General features: G+C 45.2%; 1 protein-coding gene across 1 annotated transcript in view; it reads left to right on the top strand.

Annotated features, from left to right (window-relative positions):
• The first annotated feature begins 518 nt into the window (after positions 1–518).
• TTC12 (tetratricopeptide repeat domain 12) overlaps positions 519–18,931 on the top strand; it is a 32,783-nt gene continuing 14,370 nt past the window's right edge. The window contains exons 1-16 of the mRNA XM_019510790.1: positions 519–593; positions 721–872; positions 2,569–2,599; positions 3,138–3,215; positions 3,667–3,788; positions 4,435–4,494; positions 6,556–6,627; positions 8,443–8,503; positions 8,905–9,093; positions 10,599–10,668; positions 11,711–11,799; positions 12,675–12,843; positions 15,715–15,807; positions 16,288–16,351; positions 17,182–17,316; positions 18,456–18,560. Coding sequence (XP_019366335.1) covers positions 539–593; positions 721–872; positions 2,569–2,599; positions 3,138–3,215; positions 3,667–3,788; positions 4,435–4,494; positions 6,556–6,627; positions 8,443–8,503; positions 8,905–9,093; positions 10,599–10,668; positions 11,711–11,799; positions 12,675–12,843; positions 15,715–15,807; positions 16,288–16,351; positions 17,182–17,316; positions 18,456–18,560 — 1,545 coding nt within the window. The 5' untranslated portion in view covers positions 519–538. The remainder of the gene's footprint in view (positions 594–720; positions 873–2,568; positions 2,600–3,137; positions 3,216–3,666; positions 3,789–4,434; positions 4,495–6,555; positions 6,628–8,442; positions 8,504–8,904; positions 9,094–10,598; positions 10,669–11,710; positions 11,800–12,674; positions 12,844–15,714; positions 15,808–16,287; positions 16,352–17,181; positions 17,317–18,455; positions 18,561–18,931) is intronic.

The raw sequence follows: 18,931 nt of genomic DNA on the forward strand, positions 1-18,931 counted from the left end.
TTGGCCGGGGCCGAGCCGTGGTCGTCCGGGAGCGGGCAGGGCCCAGGGCCGCAGGGCGCGTTACCGCCGTGCAGCAGCGTCCTGGGGACGTGGCACTGCGGAGCCGCAGCGGTGAGCGGGGCCTGGCTTTCTCTGAGTTAAAAAAAATAACAATCCTCAATTTTCGGTTAAAAAGAAGGAACTCCCAAATGCATTTTGTTCCTGTGATGTAGGTGAAACACCGCTAATACATCTATGTATATAGCTCTACAGTATAGACCTAGATCTCCACACACGTGCCTACACACCCCACTCCTGCCGCCCCTAAGCGCCCCCCACCCCCGCGCTGCTCCGGATTGGCGAGCCTCAGCCTCGCCCTGCGCTCCCATTGGCTGATCCCGTGACCTCCGCCCCTTCCGCCCTCCGGCTGCTTCCTGCCCCCTCCCCTCAGAGCCCCGCCCCTGCTCGGCCGCTATTGGCCGCGGGGTCGGACGGTGGCCGGGGGCGGCGGCGTGGCGTCGGTTGCCGTGGCGACCGCGGGACTCGGCGCGGCCCGGCCATGCGGCGCGACGAGCGGCACCTCCAGCGCTTCCTGCGCCGCGTGGATGACGTCAGTAAGCACCCCCGGGCCCGATCCTGCCCCCCCCGTGTCCCCCCGGCCCCGCGCGGTCGCCGTTTTGCTCCTGACCTCCCCCGGTTTAGCCTGCTCCACGCTGATGTGTTCGCGTTGCTGTTTCTTAGCCCGCCTGGTGCAAGGCTTGAGCTCCGCAGACCCGGCCGTCTGGGAAGAGGCCGTTGCCGAGTCGGAGACACGACTCCAAACCGAGGAGGTCGGAGACGAGGAGGAATGCGAGACGCGGTGGAACCGGACCGCGATCAACTCCCGAGCGGCCGTAAGACCGTGCTCGCGAGCCCGGGCGACGGCGCTCGGCAGTGTTCCCACACGTCCATCGCAGGGGTCCCTTAGACTTCGACGTAGGAGCATTACACTGTGTACTTCTATGTCAGAGCATGCTCCGAGTTCCTGATGCGCCCCCCATACACTTACAAGTGGGAGCATTGGTAGGAGCCGGGCCAGCCGATGGAGGGAAGCGGTGATCCCCCTCTATTCAGCACTGGGGAGGCCACATCTGGAGTCCTGTGTCTGGTTTTTGCCTCCCCGCGCTACAGAAAGGATGTGGACAAGTTGGAGAGAGTCTAGCAGGGGCAATGAAAATGGTCGTGGGGCTGGGGGACAGGACTGGTGAGGAGTGGCCAAGGGACATGGGCTGATTGAGTCTGGAGAAGAGAAGACCAAGGGGGATTGAATAGCAGCTGTCACCTCCCTGCAGGGGGGCTGCAAAGAGGACGGAGCTGGGCTGGTCTCAGTGGGGGAGATGATGAACAAGGAGCAATGGGCTCAAGTTGCAGCAAGGGTGGTTGAGGTTGGATATTAGGGAAAACTCTCACTAGGAGGGTGGTGAAGCACTGGACCAGGTTCCCCAAAGAGGCGGGGGAGTCTCCATCCTTCAAGGTTTTTAAGGCCTGGCTCAAAAAAGCCTTAGTTGGAATGATGTTGTTGGGGCTGGCCCTGCTTTGGACTAGATGTGACCTCCTGAGGTCCCTTCCCACCCTCATTTTCTATGATTCTATGTATAGACCCAGGGCACGTAAGCATAGCTAAAATATAGCACAAACAAAGCCAAAGCCCACGTTTAATTTCCTTACATGGGAGCATATCTGAGAGTACCCCATGCCATGTTTTACATGGTGAGGCGTGTAGCTTTTCAAGCTACGTGAGGTCAGAAGGAGACGGCTTTGTGTTAATCATATAAGAAGTCAGGTGGAGGCATTGACATCCTGCAACACATGGCTACTATAGTGCAGATTTTTCCACTGATCTCCGTAGGGTTTGATTCAGCCATTAAGAGTGCAGTATTTCAAAGGTATTTGGGTACCTAAAAATGTAGGCAGATACTTAGTGGGAATGTCAAAGGGGTCCAAACAGGCTAGACACCAATGGGAGAGAGGCGCTTACCCTGTTGAGACACTTGAGAAAATTCCCACAAGGCATCTCTCCGTTTTTTTGGATGCATAAACATCTTTGCAAATCTGGTTGTACATGCTGCTCCACCTGATCTCTTTAAATAAGTAAGCAATTATAATACAAATGTTATAATTAATAACGATCAATATTTAATGGCAATTGAACAATTAAAATACATGTTTTGATTATGCAGTCTGCCTGCGTTCTTCGTTGACGCAGTTGAAAGCATCAGGCTGCAGCAGTGAATTGGGGCATGTGAAGAGTCTGACAGAATTTCTTAGCCAAATTGATTTTTGAAAGAGGCAGCCTGAGCATTGGCTTGTTTGTTTTCTCTGTTTCTGTGGTTTTAAATGTTCCTGATGGGATTAGTTCTGACAAGTTTAAAAACGCAGCTCGTGCTTTGAGAGACACATTGTCACAGAACTGCATTTTGAGTTACTTTCAGAAATACATGTGATCCACACACCTGTACTTCAGAGTAATGTGGTTTCTTTCCAGTTCAAAACTTCCTTTGTTTTGTGCATGTGTTTGGGTGCGATTGTCACGCGTTCCTTGTTTTTCAGGACACCCACAATGTGAAGACAGAAAACCCAGGTAGGATGGCATTCTCCTCTTCAGTCATTAACCCGCTATGAGTTTTTTGTAGAGAGAAAACTAGAGCACATATTGCTGCTGTCTCATGCCAGGCCCAGTCCTACTCCCACAGAAGTCAGTAGGAATTTTTTTTACTTAATGGGGGCTGGATCAAACCTGTAATTGCTTACATTAAAGAGTCCTATATGCTTGGCTGCATTATGCATAGCAAGGAAGTTTTTCTAGGTGTTCCCCAGCTCTCACCAAAGAGCCTCATTATTCTGAATTAAAATACAGGCCCATCTCCTAGAGATGAGCTACTTAAAAAGCCAGGTATGCAAATCTTGAGCAGTACTACAGCCTTTATGTTGTTATAGCTTATCACCTATGTCCCAATTAATATCAGAGTAATGAAATGTCCCCTTAAGATTTTCTTTGTGGAGAAATTGTAGCTCAGAAGTGACTTTTCTCTCATCCATGGTTTGCTTTTTTAATGAGGAAATCTCTCTCTCTTTTTTTTTTTTTAACTGAAATGCCATCCTAACTTTTCTGCTCAAAGGTGATTTTTTGGCAGCCCTAGAGAAGGATGCAAAAGAGCGAGCTAGAAGAAGGAAGAAAAATGAAGGCTTAGCGAATGGTAATTGCTGAAGTTTTTAGATGTCTGATGTTGACTAAGCCCTGCCTAGAGGGAGCAGAGCTGAATTAAGAGGTAGTTGAGCCAGGCTGTTAACCACGCTTCCATGCATGTTGATTTTGTTCATAGCACTGAGTGGAAGGGAACCCTGGCTGTTCACTTGAGTTGGTGCGGTCACTGGCTGTCCCCCATCTGATAAGGATGCCCATGGCTGGGGGAGCAAGAGAAATTTGAGGGAAGGGGTGAGAAATTGGCCCTGAAGTGTAAATATACAGAGGCATATTAATGGAAACACATAGAGAGAAGCCTGTTACATGCCAGTGAAGACTGCTCCAAGAGAGGAGAGGGAATGGGAGTTCTTAGCGTAGGGGGCAGCAGAAGAACATGGCCTTTGTTTCCTGCATCTACAGTTGGAAGAAATGACATTTAAAACCTGTGTCTCTTGTTGCTGCAGCCCTGAAAGAGAAGGGAAACCGTGCGTTCAGTAAAGGAGACTATGGCACAGCTGTCCAGAGATACACGGAAGGGCTCGAGAAGCGGAAGGACATGCCGGAGCTGTACACGAACAGAGCGCAGGTCAGCTGCAGAGCATTTGCTGCCATGTATTGCTTCAGGTGCTAAATAGCCTGCACTAACACGCTGATGGAACAAGGGATCACAGAGCTTGTGAACCCAAACCAGCTTCCGGGGGCCGGGTGTGTGGTAGATGTGCTGAAACAGGGGCGAGGCACAGCAGATATGGTAGTTTGCCCTGGGCCTTCCTCTGTGTGTTGCCTTAGGTCTCCACATCACTCACAGGTGATGATTGGCTCTATCCTTTGCTGTATTAGCCGGTGATGGGAATTTCAGCCAGGTGCTTATTCTTTCAGGCTTCATTTTATTATGAAAGATGAATAAAGGTTTTCCTCATTGACTAAGGACCTGTCTCCTGTCTACTGTCAGTTTGGCTCAGACCTGTGTGAATGTTGAGCTTGACTTGTTTTTAATTAATTTTGAAAAATGACGAACAGTTGCAGGGCGCCATCAGGAAGGTTAAGGAGTAGTGGTTAATTGCTTGCAAAAATCAATATATTGGCACTCCCATGGGTTAAAACATACTGCCTTAATTAATTAGTTCATGTTTATACACTGCTTTGAACACGGAAAATGCTGTAGACATGCTAAGTATGTGACTTCTTGCTGATATGTCTGCTGTTTGTATCCTGTCCTGGTTTGGTTTCAGGCTTACATGAAGTTGCAGGAGTATGAGGAGGCCATTAATGACTGTGAATGGGCTTTAAAGGTAACTGTTTTGCAAGTTCATCAGTCAGTTCCTAGGATGGAGACTGAAATGTGTCAGCAAGGTGAGCTGCATGTCACTGGCAGCCAAAACCTGTTTACTGGCGGCATTTCAACAAAGTGCAATAAGCGCATTTACAGCAGAATTTGATTATAAGAATTTCTCACGAATCGTGTGATCCTGCCATCAGCATCACTTCGATGGTGACAAGCTCTTTTAAGTTGGCCAGTCAGTTGTGAAGCTAGAGGTCCCCCTTGGCTTAAATGTCCCAGCTGATGCTTCCCCTGTAATGGCAGAGGCCCGTGTCTAAGAATTCAGCACCCTGACATTGCAGCTAGTTACCTCAGAGGTGATTCTGATGGCACCAGCAGACAGTCCTCAGGAACGACATTATAATCCAGCTTTACCTGCAGCAAATGCACTTACGGTACAGAGGTGAAATTTATCACAGGTTAACAGGCTACAAAGGGCCATGAGCAATGCTCAAACCTTGCCACGGTCTTTCCAAGTCTGCCCAAATCCTTGGAGGGGGGAGGAGGACGGTGCTTGTGTGCAGTGGTAGCTTCTTTGGAGATAAAACGATCCATCATCTCTCAGATTCCAGCATCCTTTAAGGGTTGAGATGAGCCACCGGTACCGAACTAACTTCTCGGCCACAGGGTTATTTAACATGTTAAATGCTGTCTTGATGCAACAGATTTTTCAGGTTTAACACATGTAATTAAAAGTTTGAAATGATAAAGTACCTCCTAAGTGTTGGAAAAGAGGAGAAATCTAATGTAAGCCAAAAGCAAAGGCAGTGGTTTAGGACATTGATCCCTATAAAATTCCAGGTGACTCTGTCATATCATTAATACTATCAGTGCTGTCTTATGAAGAAATTAATATTCTTCTGCTATTCAGTTGATCTGGAAAAGGCCAGCCAGTCTGTCAGCATTTGGAGTTGGCTGTTTCTTATCTGTGTAAGAAAATTATCAGAGCTAGAGACAATTAGAACTCATTTCATTTTTGGCAGGGCTACTCCAGAGAGATTCAAAACTTTAAATTGCGAGTAACGCTAGTCTTATGTAATGCGATGTGCAGTTGGTGATTCTTAGAGCAAATTCAGGCAAGGGTGCTACAGAAATAGAGGATCATACACGTAATTCAGTAAGAGGAATTAGCCTTAGCTTACACAAAAAAGACTGTCAGAAATGAATATCTGTACTAATTGCCCATGTAAATGGCTCTAGGAGCAGCAGTATTAAGTTCGTATTGAATTGGACCCATCTTTGTGCTTTTCAATTATTTGTTTTCCCTGTTGGCAAACAGGTAGTGAATGATTTTGGTTCAGGTTGTTCTCTAGCCAGCAGTTCTCAGGCTTCCGGTCTGATCATTTGAACAGAAAAGCCAGTACCGCAAAGGTATTGAAGTTTTAAAAGTTTTTTCATCATGTTTTTCTCCATCTCTCCTAATATTACCATGCCAGTTGAGTCTAGAGCTCTCCTAATCATAGAGCAGGTGTCACACAGAAAATTACAACTCTTGCAGGAAGGCAGACGAGATTCAGTAGACAACAAGGGAAGATCTTGTCAGGTATAATTTAGTCTGTGCAGCAGAACAGTGTTTTAGATGCGTGTGCTGTGTCCTGATGTGAGGTATTTGTGAAATCTAACTTACTTACCCTGTTTATTTAACTCACAAATGCTAATGAATACATGGAAGTGAGCAGGTAGCGGAAAGCCATTGCAAACACTTTGTAGACAGTCCATCTAGATACACGCTATATATTCTAAAATCCGAATTCCTGGGCATTCATTGTCAGAAATGGGCCAGTCTTAGTTCAACCCAGCTCACAAGGCACGTACTGAGAAAGGACCGCGTGCCAGAAGTTGATTTTGTCACAGAAGGGAGGCTGAGCATTACTCAAGGAAACAAAAGTCTGCCGGCCTCATGTGAAGTGCAGCCCATTCCATCTGCAGAGCTGGCTTGGTGTAGTTGCTATAATGTTACAAACCAGAGTGAGAAAAGTGTTTAATGATTCAACAGTGTAAAAGTTTTAACGGATAATTCTTTCTGACCCAGTGCAATGAAAAATGTATGAAAGCCTATTTCCACATGGGCAAAGCTCACCTGGCACTGAAGCACTACAGTGAGGTAAGTTGCATAGTCGTTGTAGGCACTAGGCCACAGTCAGTTCTCAGTTACTTAGGTGTAAACTTGGAGTAACCCTGTGTTTTAGGAAGTCAGTCCAGGTTTAACCTAATATAATAGCAAAATGCATGGCTGCCAGTTGGGTCTGGCACTAGAAGGCACGGGAAACAAATTAATGGTCTTAATCTGACAAGCAATAACCTATCATGCTCATGCATATTGCCTTTGGCTTTGGGTTAAGACATCATTGAGCTCTGTGATAAACCTTCCATCCCGTGGTAGTGTTACAGGCCATATGCATTACATATGTCTGCACAAAAACTTAGAGAACGTGTCTACATGGCAATGACAACTTGTAACGGTTGTTTCTCTTTTAATAACTGCTCAGCTTTGCGTGGCTACAGACTGACAAAGTTCTCTGCACATTCCTAATTGCAGCGTGTGCTAAAAGCACAGATAGATTCCTGCCAAGGACATGCTGGCTACTGATAGGAGAAGGCATAGAATTTGCCTTGTAGTTAAAACAGCAAGTTGTACTGGGGCCCCAGTAGCTTTCCGAAGTTAAAGCAGCTCTCAGCTGTATTAGTGTTTGGAAGACCTCTACTCAGTATTAATGTTTGGGAGATTCCAGAGGTGGCAACCTTTCCAGTATGCTCCAACATTTCCAATATTTTCCAGTGCTCCAATATGTGGCAAGGAACGGACACAGTGCTGCAGAAAGGGCTATAGCTCAGATGGGCTATAAAACTGTGGTATTTTCTATCCGCAGTAATTTTCCTAAGACAGAAGGTCCTTACCAGATTCCATCTCTGGCAGTTGCATTCTGCCAATGATATCTGTGTTTGCCCTGACCATGCTGTTGAACAATAAAAGCTTTGCCTCTTTTTTTTCCAAATGGCTTTCTGTGGCATGAGTTCTCTATTACAAAGCTGCCCCGTTTCACACGGGTGGCTGCATTTCATTTGTGGCTCAGGTGGTCCTTAACATATTTCAGGTTGAGAGATCTGTCAGAATGAAAAGTGCTCGTGAAGATCTCATTATTGTATTAGCATTAATCTTTCCAAGCCCCTAATGAAGTAAGTGTGGCGTAAACCGTTTCATTCTGCTTTTCCTACCTATGGTGAACTTAATTGCTCGTAAAATGGTGCAACTTAATTACTCGTAAAATGTAATTTATTTAATTTTTCCCTGATCAGTAAAAATAAAGAGAAAGTTCTTAAATTGCTTAGAGTTTGATGCTAGAACTGGTAGAAAAATAATCTATAAAGTTTAGTTGTCATGGCATGTGGAGCTGCATTTTGCAGCTGTGCTTCTTTTACTATTAACTTGAGGGCAGATATTGATTCATTTCTCACTGGGGATGCTCTGCCTCTTGTCTTTTGCTTATGGGCAGAGTTTTGGATAGCTCTCTCTAATTTTGAAGTAATAGAGATTCATGAGGGATTACATCCATCAGACATTTCATGCTAGATAATTTCAACTGGCATTGTTGCAGATGGATGTCACTTGCATCTTTATAAAACTTTTTTCTCTAGTTGCCTACTGCCCACCTTCCTACATTGCAAGTGTCAGTAGGAAGAGTGGTCTGATTTTTTTCCCCCCTCCCTCTGCTCAATTTTTAATGTGGAGATAGGGAAGAATTTTTGGGAGTAAAGATGACAGCACTGTGGTCCAAACTCAAACGTTACTGAATTCCCCAGGACTCATTCCATTAACTTCAGCAGTTTTAGATCAGGTCCTCTCATGTTAGTTGTCTAAGCTGCATGTTTCCCCTTCTTTTTTCAGCTCTCTTTAATGTCTTTTTATCCCCTTGTTAAGTCCAGGCAATGCTATCAGAAGCTCTTAGAACTTGATCCCCGGAAGGAAAGCCTGTATAAAGGTAAGAAGACAAAACCCAGGTCTTTCCAGTACCTTTGTCCAGCACGAAAACTGGAATTTAAATTCTACCCCAGCTGCCACCTCTGCAAAGCACTCTGCAGAGGTTTCTCCCCACCCTGCTGTTAGGGTGACTCTTCTTCCTTGCAACTAGTCTCCGCTCATCTGTCCATGTGACTCATCTCAGTCAGGACCATTTTCCTTCAACTACTCCACATGGAACACCAGACACTTCCCAACCCACTAGGCCACACTGACTCCCCTTTGGTTTTAGCCTTGGGACATTTCCATCTAGCCCCCCAAGACCTTATGTGCTTTTCCCACATTTTCCTGGCCTTAGTCTGCTTCAAGAAATTGCCCTTTCACTGAATTCATTTTCAGCTTTTCTTTCTTTTGCTTCTCAAGGCTGCCTGAATGAAGTAGACTTACAGGAGAAGGTGGCAATGGAAGAAGAGAAAGCCTTGGAGGAATTTCAGTCTGGCAAGTTAACAGCTGTATCTGTGAAAGAGTTGCTCCAGAAGCTCGACAGAGCTGACCAGAATGCCCTCTACTATGCAGGTGGCATTAGACTTTTGACTGAAGCAATAAGAGAGCGTGAGTACTTTATGCTATACCTGCTTGCATTGTATGGAAACATGAGGTGTGATCTCAGGCAGTGGAAGTCCTGAAGGGGAGTTGGGTCTGGTCCACAGAGGTTACAAAAATTCTTCCTCTGTTAGAATAATTCACTGTTCCAAGGTTGGTGTTGTAGGCCAGTAAATGCTTGTGTGGAATATGCCAGTATTTCTTGGCACGTCAGTGGTGAGCACAGATGCTTGCCAACCAGGCACACACTGCTGAACAAAACGAAGGGCTTGCTTTGTCAACTTAACGTTGCAAGACAGCTCTCTCTTCTCCTGCAGTACGTGAGCACAGGCCTCTCTTTAACGATGGTGAGAGTTATATGCTGCTTCATAGTAGAAGAGACCTCATTGCTTGTGTAATGAGGATAAGTGTTCAGTGGCTAAAGGCAGCTGGCAATTTTTTCCCATGATTTTATGTTTCCATGTAAATCCATTTAGCACCCTCCAATCCTCCTTTCTTCTTAAACTAAGCACTGTAGTTCAGTCCTTGTCGCAGTGCAGTAATCCTTGGTAGCTTTATGCAAATGATCAGAGAAGACACCAGCATTTTGCATTTGGTAGCTAATACTGGGTTTGAAAAGCATTAGACAGACCCCGGCTGGAATGCTAGAGGCAAAGACACTCAGAATTTCGGGACGTCCATCTCAGAGATGAACATCACAACTTGAGCCCATTGCTACTGAAATTTCAGAAAGTCCTGACTTCAGGTGTTTTCCACTGCATTTGGTGGTAACATTGTTGAAATCTGCAGCCAAGAGGTTACATGGCTAAAATTGGTGGAGAATTACTGGCCATTGTTTCTGAAACTAAACCCAGAGCCCAGGCTTTAACAGATAAGTAAAGGAACAACCAGCTCTTGCTGTTTAATTTGAGATGTATTGTCAGTTTTAGGTCACCTAAGCACAGCTGATGGCATATGAGGATCTGTTCTTACATGTACGTTATTTTCTTTAAGAGTTTTTGGTTAAGACTGTTCCAATATATGTTGAGTATGAGAGATCCTGTCTGAAGGCTCTTTTTTTCTCCTGGGACAGGGGCCTGGACTCACTGAGCTAACTAGCCTTCTCCTTTATCATCCTTCATCTCCTCTGGACTCCAGTATTGCTTTGATTCTTTAACAGTTGTTTAATTGATTTTAAAACACAGTTCACTATTAAAATCTGCTGGTTTGCAAGTCCTAGTTTGGCATTTCCATTTTGCTGCAAAACTCCTTTTAAATTAAAATCACAGTGCGCAGTTACAGATCCAAACAGGGTGCAGGCCCCTTAGCTTCAATGCTGTTTCTGCTCCAGATATTGTTTTGAGGATTGTTTTCATGTGGCGCAAACACTTTTTTTCCCCTTTTTGCCAAAGCTATTGCTTCTGTGACCTTGTCACTTAACACTCCATTCCAGGAGAGGAAGAGTCTGCCTTCACGATGATACGTCAGCCAGATGGATAGTGGGGCTGACTTGGTTATCTCTGAATTCGTTCCAGGCACTGAACAAACTTTATTTAGAACAAACAATGGATTCAGTATCATCAATGACAACAAGGTCATAAGACGGTAAGGCCTCTCTGAAGGAGAACAGTGGGGTGTTACAGCATGAGGAAGTGAAAAGACATTTTGAAGAAACACAATCGCCTCTTACGAAATTCAGACGAAATGCTCAAGAGATAATGTGACAGAAAAGCTTAAGTATCCAAATGTGCTGACTTTGGTGCGACCTTTTGACAAACCATGCTTTTGGATGTGAGGGGAAAACCACTACAGTACATCAGGCCCGGTTTTTACTCTCTGTGGTACCCCTGTTGTATGTGGGGGGGAGAGGGGCTTTGTATTTTGTCAGTGAAGAAGGTGAGAGGGTTTGTAGAACTTGATGTAAAAGAAACACAAACGCATGAAGCCATGTCTTTTATATTCACCTGGTGTGAATTAGTGCAGGTCTGTTGCAGTCAGAGGTACACCTTTAGCTGTCGCCCTGTCACTCTTTAACATGGCCTGTAAAACCATTTTCAGGTATTACTTTCAGCCCTGTAATCAAAGGAAAGAGTCATCCTTGAGGATTTGTACCTTCTGCTTCCTATAATTTGTTCTTCATAGCTGCCTATTACATTGTATGTTACTAATCGATCCGTGAATCTGGCAGACTTATTTGGCTTTAAGATCCCTCTGCTATCTGATCTTCCTCCTGGCTGGGAGGAGATACTTTCTGCAGGAGATCAAAAGACATTTTCTGAGTGTTGAGACCTGCTTTTTCCAAGTTGTTTTGGACAGAGACTTGCTTGAGGCATATTTAAGCAAGGCTGTGATTGGTATTGACAGTAAGAACAGAATGCTAGGCAGAAGGCATGGCGACCAGACATTTCTGCCAATTTAAGATGCTCCAGCATGGAAACAGTTGGTGTCCATAAGTTGAAGGGATGGGAGCAGTTCACTGAATTTCTCCACAAGGCTGCCTTATGGCGACTCCCTTAGCATCTATCAGTGTTACTTTCTGTGTTGCCCATAGGCAAGTAACACCTTCTCTGTTACCCAGACCCATCCCCAAAGAGCCCTGCATTTTCATCGTTTCTTTGCTGTTTTATAATTAATATTTCCATTTTAGGGGCTTCTGTGCAGAGAGGAAAAACACTGCTGAAGTGGATCTGTCTATTTCTCTACTCGTCCTCTGGCAAGCAGTCTGCACTGGGAATGGTAAAGCTGTGTAATCAACATTAATCATTGTTAATGTACTGCTAATATGGCACTTACTGTGTTTGAAATTATTGTTTTCAATGAACATCACTCCCCAGAGCACTTGGATGTAGACCTCACTGCACAGCAAAGATTTATAGGTCAAATGCAACTGCTGGAGGTATAGTTCTACCAGCAACCACAATTTTGGTTGTGTCCCCCAGGTAATGAAGTACCAATCTATTTCAGTGGATAGCTTAAAGAGATTGAGAGTAAACTCCTGCCCATCCTGGGATCATTGCTAGCTCCTGAGTTAATATTTTTAGCTTATGCTCTGCTGGGAACTGTATTGTCCTTTTTTCCTTAACCAGGTAATATCGATGCAAGGCAGAACCCCCTATAAAGGCTGTTGGAGGTTGAGAGGGTACACATCCTTTAACAACTGAGGAATCAGTATCCAATGGGTTTTCAAGCAACACCCCTCAGCATTTTGTTTTTTGTGGAGTTGTAGCTGTGGACTAATAGGATAGCAAAATTTAAAAATGTTGAGAGGAAAACCCAGAGTATTTTGAAGTCCAGGGACCAAAATCTACCTTGACTTGGATCATATATGACCTAGCCTATGTTCAAAGGACTGGGCTGTTGCTAATGCAAACTTTGGAGCATCACATGTATATGTTAAAGGCAAGTGCCCTGTTCATTTTGGAATGTCTGAGTAGTTGCCTTGTGCTGCAGTAGTATCACATGGAAGAACTGATCGGTCATGTAGTGAAAGAGCCTGTAAGTGGGTGGAATGAAGGTGTTAAAAGCTGTGGAATGGTTTTCCTGCAGGTGCTACTTTGTCACAGAAGGGTTTGGATGACACAGTGTACCTCAACAAAACTTTTCTTTTTCAGAGGAGAATCAGCGAATGCTGTTAACCCACCCTGATGTGAATGTGCAGCTTCCCAAGCTTCTGTCCTCTGAGGTGCCTGAGATCCAGAAGGAGACACTGGCATTGCTATTTCTCTACTCTCAGACTGAAAACGGGAGGTGTCTGCTGCTCAGGCACCAGGACCTAACCCGGTAATGCAAGTGTTTCCCATCCAGAAAAAAACAGTGCCCTTACAGTCTTACCACTGAATGAAAGATTGACAAGGAGCTCACACTTAACTTGCCATGAGGAAGTGGAGACTTACAACTTAAGCTGTGCTCAAACTGGATGATTTTCAGCCCTGGCTGGAATTTCTAACACCGTTCTCTGTGGGGTACCCAGGTTCATGTGGGTCCACTTTAGTACCTGCTTCTAACTTAGGAGAGAAATACCAGAAGCTAAGTTCTCCTCCTCGCTCTTCTGTGGCTCCCTCTGCCATGTGATACTTATGCCCTTAATGAAAGAAATGCTAAATATGCAGTAGATCTCTGCACTGAGGGTTGGTGAGAATTTTATCCTGTAAATGAGGGAGAGCCTTGGTAGGGCTGGCTGAGAGGTAAGAACTTCTCTGGAACTGGAATCCAGCCCGGGCTGACAGTAGCTGAATGTCAGTGGCTGTTGGGTAGCTTATGTGAGATGACAGGGGCAGTCTTATTCCCTTCCCTGGTTTTTGGTACCCAAGACAGAAAACAGCACCACAGAGGGCAGAATTAGAGTCCAAGGACCAAATGAGTTATTTAGATTCCTAACACCACTCTTCTCTAAAGCTTGCTAGCAGTCAGGAGAGAAACACGGTATGGAAGTTCATGCTTTAGCTATCATGGGTACCTGTATGATCCCCATCAGCACAGTGTCTGAGTGCCTTGAAATCTTTTAATCTACCCATCCCCACAACATCCTTGGGCAGTAAGGGGAGGGCAAATATTCCATTTTATAGATGGAGAACTGAGACACAGAGAGGCTGTCACCTGCCTGAAGTCACACAGGACACTTGTTGTTGAGCAAGCTGCTAAACCCAGGCCTCTGCAATCCCTGTGCCTGGTGGCCCCTAATCCAAGGGTTGTGGAGACCTTGGGCTCCTTTCACCAACACTAAATATTGATCATTCAGTACCAAATAACTTCAGTGACCCCGCAAGCCATGTCTGAGCCCTTTGCTTTGTTCCCAGAATTCCCTTGCACTGGACATTTTGTAACTCAGTGAAAGCCCTTAAACCACTGGCAGTGTTGGAGAGAAGAGCAGCACTGTGATGTGCTTGATTTCAAGGAACACAGGTGTGTGGGGGAAGATGTTCCTGTGTGCCCTGTATAGGGACCTTCAGACACAAACACATTATGGCAACTGAATGCAGAGGGTTTCTGAGAAATGTTTTATAACCTTTGGACATGTCTTATGCAAGTTACTCACTTTTGTCTAAGATAATGGAAGTACATATATTTGTATGGCTCTTCACCTAGTGCTTACGCTGCTGTCTTTGAGGGGCTTGAGCTTCAAGCTGAGTCTTTCTCGTAATTCAATAATTGGAATGTATGATTACTGCAGCATTTCTGTGACTCACCAAAGGGAGAAAGAAACCACAGTCTATTAACTCTCTCCTACTGTACCGTCATCTCCTTGTACAATTACACAGGAAACAAATTTTAATGAACTAGCTTAAATGATTCAAAATAATTGATGAATAGAAAAAAGGGTTCTTGAACAGATGTACAAACTTAGTAATGTGTGTAAGGCATTAATCCCGAGACCTTTTCCATCAAAAGGAAGGTTAAAGAAATGAGCCATGTCTCAGGGGAAGTTTGAATGCTTTGTTATTTAGAACAGTCGATTAATACTGCTCTGGTCTAGAATATCATGGGTCTGGAAAACATTTCCATCACCCTTTGAGGAAAGATTGTGGGCCTGATTGTTAAAAATGAGTTAGGATGGACAGAAGAAACGGGGGACTGATTCACAGAGATACATGAGTGCCCAAAAGTGCAACTGTGGCCATTGGAAACTTATAGCAGATTGTATTTGAGCCTGAAGACTAGATATTTGCCTGCATGAGTGAGAAGTTATACATTTAATTGCTCACTTGTGTGCAGGATTTGCTGGCACAGTCTTTGGAATGATGTGCTCAAATTGCCCCTTCTGTCTTATAAATGTGGAGAAGGAGGAAAAATGGAGATGCGATTCTTTGTACTGTGGAATGAGCATTATGCTGAGCTCTAACATCTTTATAGTGCCAGGTCATATTGGAAGCCTTTGGCATTTCTGTAGAAACACCGATCATTTTGCTGAGGTCACAGTTGGAACTTCTGTAGACTGTGCTGTTTTTGCAAGTGTATAGCACATAGCAGCACACATGCTTTTTGGAGAGTAGAAATGGTGACTGATGTATGTGGTGCTCTCGCTGCTACCAAGTGGTGGATCAAGAACCTTACCACTGCTCTGCGATTCACTGGGAAGACTCAAAGGGACTGTTATGTTTGTTCAGCATACCATGTCAAACTTTTGCTCTTGGCCTCCACTGCATTATATATACATACATGCACACACACACGCACATTCCATTGAAACCGTATGCACATTAATATATACCCGGGTTATATTCTTCAGCATGGCAGGCTCACTCTACCTTGATGTGCCATGACCAGTAGATACCTAGAAGGTGGTCAGCAGCCAGGCAGTTGAGCGACAGTGTACCATATACCGTGGAGCTTTTGGAAATGATGACTGGTTGAGGATTTTCCCTCACAACTGGTGTAAATTAACCTAGCTTTATTGAAGTCAGTCCAGCTACATTTTACAGAGCTAGGGACCTGACAACGTTTAGAGTCCCAAAGGTATTTAGGCATTTTGTTATTGTTGCCAAGGGAGTTCAGGTCATAAAAATTTTGGGGAAATGTAGGTTTAAGTCAATATGCCAAAATCCCACTGGAAGTGAAAGGGGTTTTGGCACCTAAAGCATTTAGGTACTCCTGAAAATACAGCCATCACCAGTGTTTTTTCTGATGTCGTACAAAATTATTGCCTTTGAACAGGTGGCTGCAGCTGCTTATGGCATTTATCAAGGTTCCCGACACCAGGGCTATGTGTGCCATGAACTTGCTAACTGACCTAATGAAGGAGGAAAAGTAAGTAGCACTTTTTAAACCATTCAGTTCTTCCGTGCTACGTTTTGGGACTTATCACAGGTTCTCATAGCACTAGGTTAGAAAACAACAACTTGCTGAGCTTTATGATGAACGCACTTGCCACGTGCTGGATAGACAAAGAGCCATTTCATGTTAACATAATAGATAAGATGAGAGGCTTTGGCAGAAATGGAAATAGTTTTATACCAAAGAGAATCATTTAATTATTAATTTATACTGCTCAGACCAAGGTCAGACTCTCATATTTGCATAGGAGTCATAGAGGACAGAATTTGATTTGATTACTGTTTTACATCATCACAACATCTTTAAGCAAAGTAGTAAGGAACAGGATGTTGGCAAAAAATCCAGGGAATTTGCTCTCTTTCAGGGAATAAAATTTGCCTGGCTCTTTCTGCATTTGTCTGCATATGAATTTTGCCTTGATCCACAAGAATCTGTGTATTGTTTTGCCAACAGATTCAAAATCCAGTGTCGTATCAAACTTTCCACGGGAACTTTGCCATTATTTGTCCAGTTGCTGGTAAGAAAGGAGCCAAGGGTTTTCCACCTCTTCTTTTCCTTGAAAATTTTGTATGATTACTCTAGCAATAATCCCTTTTAGCTTGAGGCTAGATTCCTTGGGGGTGGGCTCAATGGCTCAGAAGGCCTCTCCACTTCTCTGTGTTTGTGTGAGGAATTAAATGACTCCTCTATTACAGAACAGTAGGAATTGCCAAGTGGAGTCGCAGAAGGGCCTGTCTAGGCCAGTCAGTACACAAACCCCAGCAAATCCAGTTCTTTCTAATGACCGCAATCTGGGTTTGAAGGCAACTTTAGATTACAGATTAAATAAACTTGGTTGGTTTGGTCCATTTTCCAGCTGTCATTCATTCACATCACAAACCGTGATCCTTTAAAGCGCTATTTGCAAAGAGGCCTACCACTGGGATAGCAGGAGGGCAGATCAGCAGTACATTGCATTAGGCGAGAACTGGAAAGAAAAAAATTCTCCTCTCTCAACCGTCCAAAATAAGCAAGAGAAGATTGCAGCAGTAACAGTATGGACTCACCTCTGCCCTTCCCTCTGGAGCTGTCAGACTGTTTGTGCCCAGTGGGGTAGTGAGAGGATCTCAAGGTACAGAGAGACAATTGCTGACACCACCGGAGTAAATGTTCAGAGCAACACACTGAGATTTCCTGTGTCGCTCTGACTGAGGTAACCTACAATGTGCAGTGTGCCTCTGATTGAAACTGGTGAGGAGCAACTGGCTTTCCTGTTGCCACTTTCACCGCAGTAGGGCTAGGAGTAAGAAAAGAACGTCCTAATTCTCCTCAACCATTCTTGTTCTTTTTCTTTTTTTTTTTTTTGAGAAAACTGTCAGGCTGGTGAACCGGGCAGCCCTAGCTCACGGCATCGCTGTCATGGGGGACCTGTGCAGTGATGGAGTCATCCGGGTGCAGATGGCAGAAAGTCAGGAATGCTGGCAGGCCTGCTTGCAGCTGATGGTAAGTCTAGCCAGGTCTGCACCCACAGCTGGAGTGGTGCTGAAACCACCCTCAAACCCCGCAGGTCCTACGAATCCACCCTTTGCCGTCTGCGTTGCATTCTTATGCCAGCCTCTCAGCTACTGCCCTTTGCTTCTTAATTCCTGAGCCCGCTGCAGGATGTGCATCCCATGCTCCTTTGCTCCACATGAAGCAAAGCCTATCTAGGAGTGGATGCATCAGCTGCATGTCTCTCCTCAGCAAACTGCACACATCCTGTTACGGTGTGAGCCCTGGTGTACTGGAAATCACCCTGCCCCACTGCCTTCTATGGTTTATGGAGCTATTCCAGACAGCATGGGGAGTTCTGCTCTCAGCCATTGCAAAACGACAGGCATGTGCTTCCAGGAGCAGAGAAGATGGTGCTGCTTCCAAATAGTTTGGATGCCAGTACTGGAAAGCTCATACATAGAACTGTGGCCTGTTGCACAATGTCTGAGGTGAGGGTGAGCATGGTTGCAGGATAATGCTGGAGTTGGAAGCTGATACCTGCCCCCTGGAAGTTCCTACATAAGCAGTACAGGTCCCCCCTGTCAGGGGGACTAGAGAAATTAGGGACATCATTTGTACTGGGATGGCTGGGACACATGATGACTAATTGCCTGTCAGCCTGTGGTGATGCAGGTTTGGGATTTGCATTAGGTGCCTCTTTGTCATTGCAGTGTGGGCATCGTGCTCTCCCCTAGGGCATCTGTGATGCCTCTGCTCCTGGCCAAGAACTGCACTAAATAAATTCCTTTCTTCCCCGTTGATTTCTTTGAGGTTGGGGAGAAGCATCAAGGTTCTTGCCATGTGCCTTTCTGTGTTGGGTTCAGGGAGCCATTAGATCTCACAATGGACCTTAGGGATCAGGCAGAGAGAGGGCTGCTCAGTTGTGAGCCACTGAATACCAGTGAAGGTGGTTCCACTTTGACTCAGCAGGTCACTTCCAGATGGGCGAGTCTTCTTGCTGTGGACCTTTCTGTGGCAGGTTCATGGGTCCTTGGGAGTCTGAGGCACGATGACAAGGGGGATGCTGAGTGGTTGAATAAGGAAATGCATATTTTGAACCTTCCCATGATGAATTGGATACTGAATATTCTGTTTTCCCCTGTGTGTAGGAGGTGTGCTGCTCTGATGGTGGTGCTGCAGAGTACCAAGAATGTCTGTTTGCAGTGCTGGGCCTGATGATGAACTTATCCCTGGAATTGAATATGGTCATTCAGGTATGGGATGTGAGGTCCGTGGGTGTCCCTCTGCAACCTCCTGTTTCCTTTCACTGTTTATCCAGAGCCTCAGAGTTCACAAACAGGTCCAAGCCCCCTCCCCTTTTTTTTACTGCTGTGCACGTGATCCAGTGTCCAGTGCAGGAATTGAGGAGTCTTTGCAGCTGCAGAGCATTTAAATAGGGAAGGAGGCTGGTGGGGGCTGAGGGAAGTTGCTACATTCATGCTATCATGGGATATTGAGGGTTTTGTGGTCTAGCAGCTATAGCTGAGTCGCCACTGCAGAGCTAGTGAACTTGGGCAGGCTTCTAGCCTTGCTGCAGGTTAATAGGATGGTGGGTAGTAATGAAATGGGAGGTAGGAAGGAAATG

The sequence above is a fragment of the Gavialis gangeticus genome, unplaced genomic scaffold (assembly GCF_001723915.1).
Source record: "Gavialis gangeticus isolate Ggan-Ray unplaced genomic scaffold, GavGan_comp1, whole genome shotgun sequence".
NCBI classification, from domain to species: Eukaryota; Metazoa; Chordata; order Crocodylia; family Gavialidae; genus Gavialis; species Gavialis gangeticus.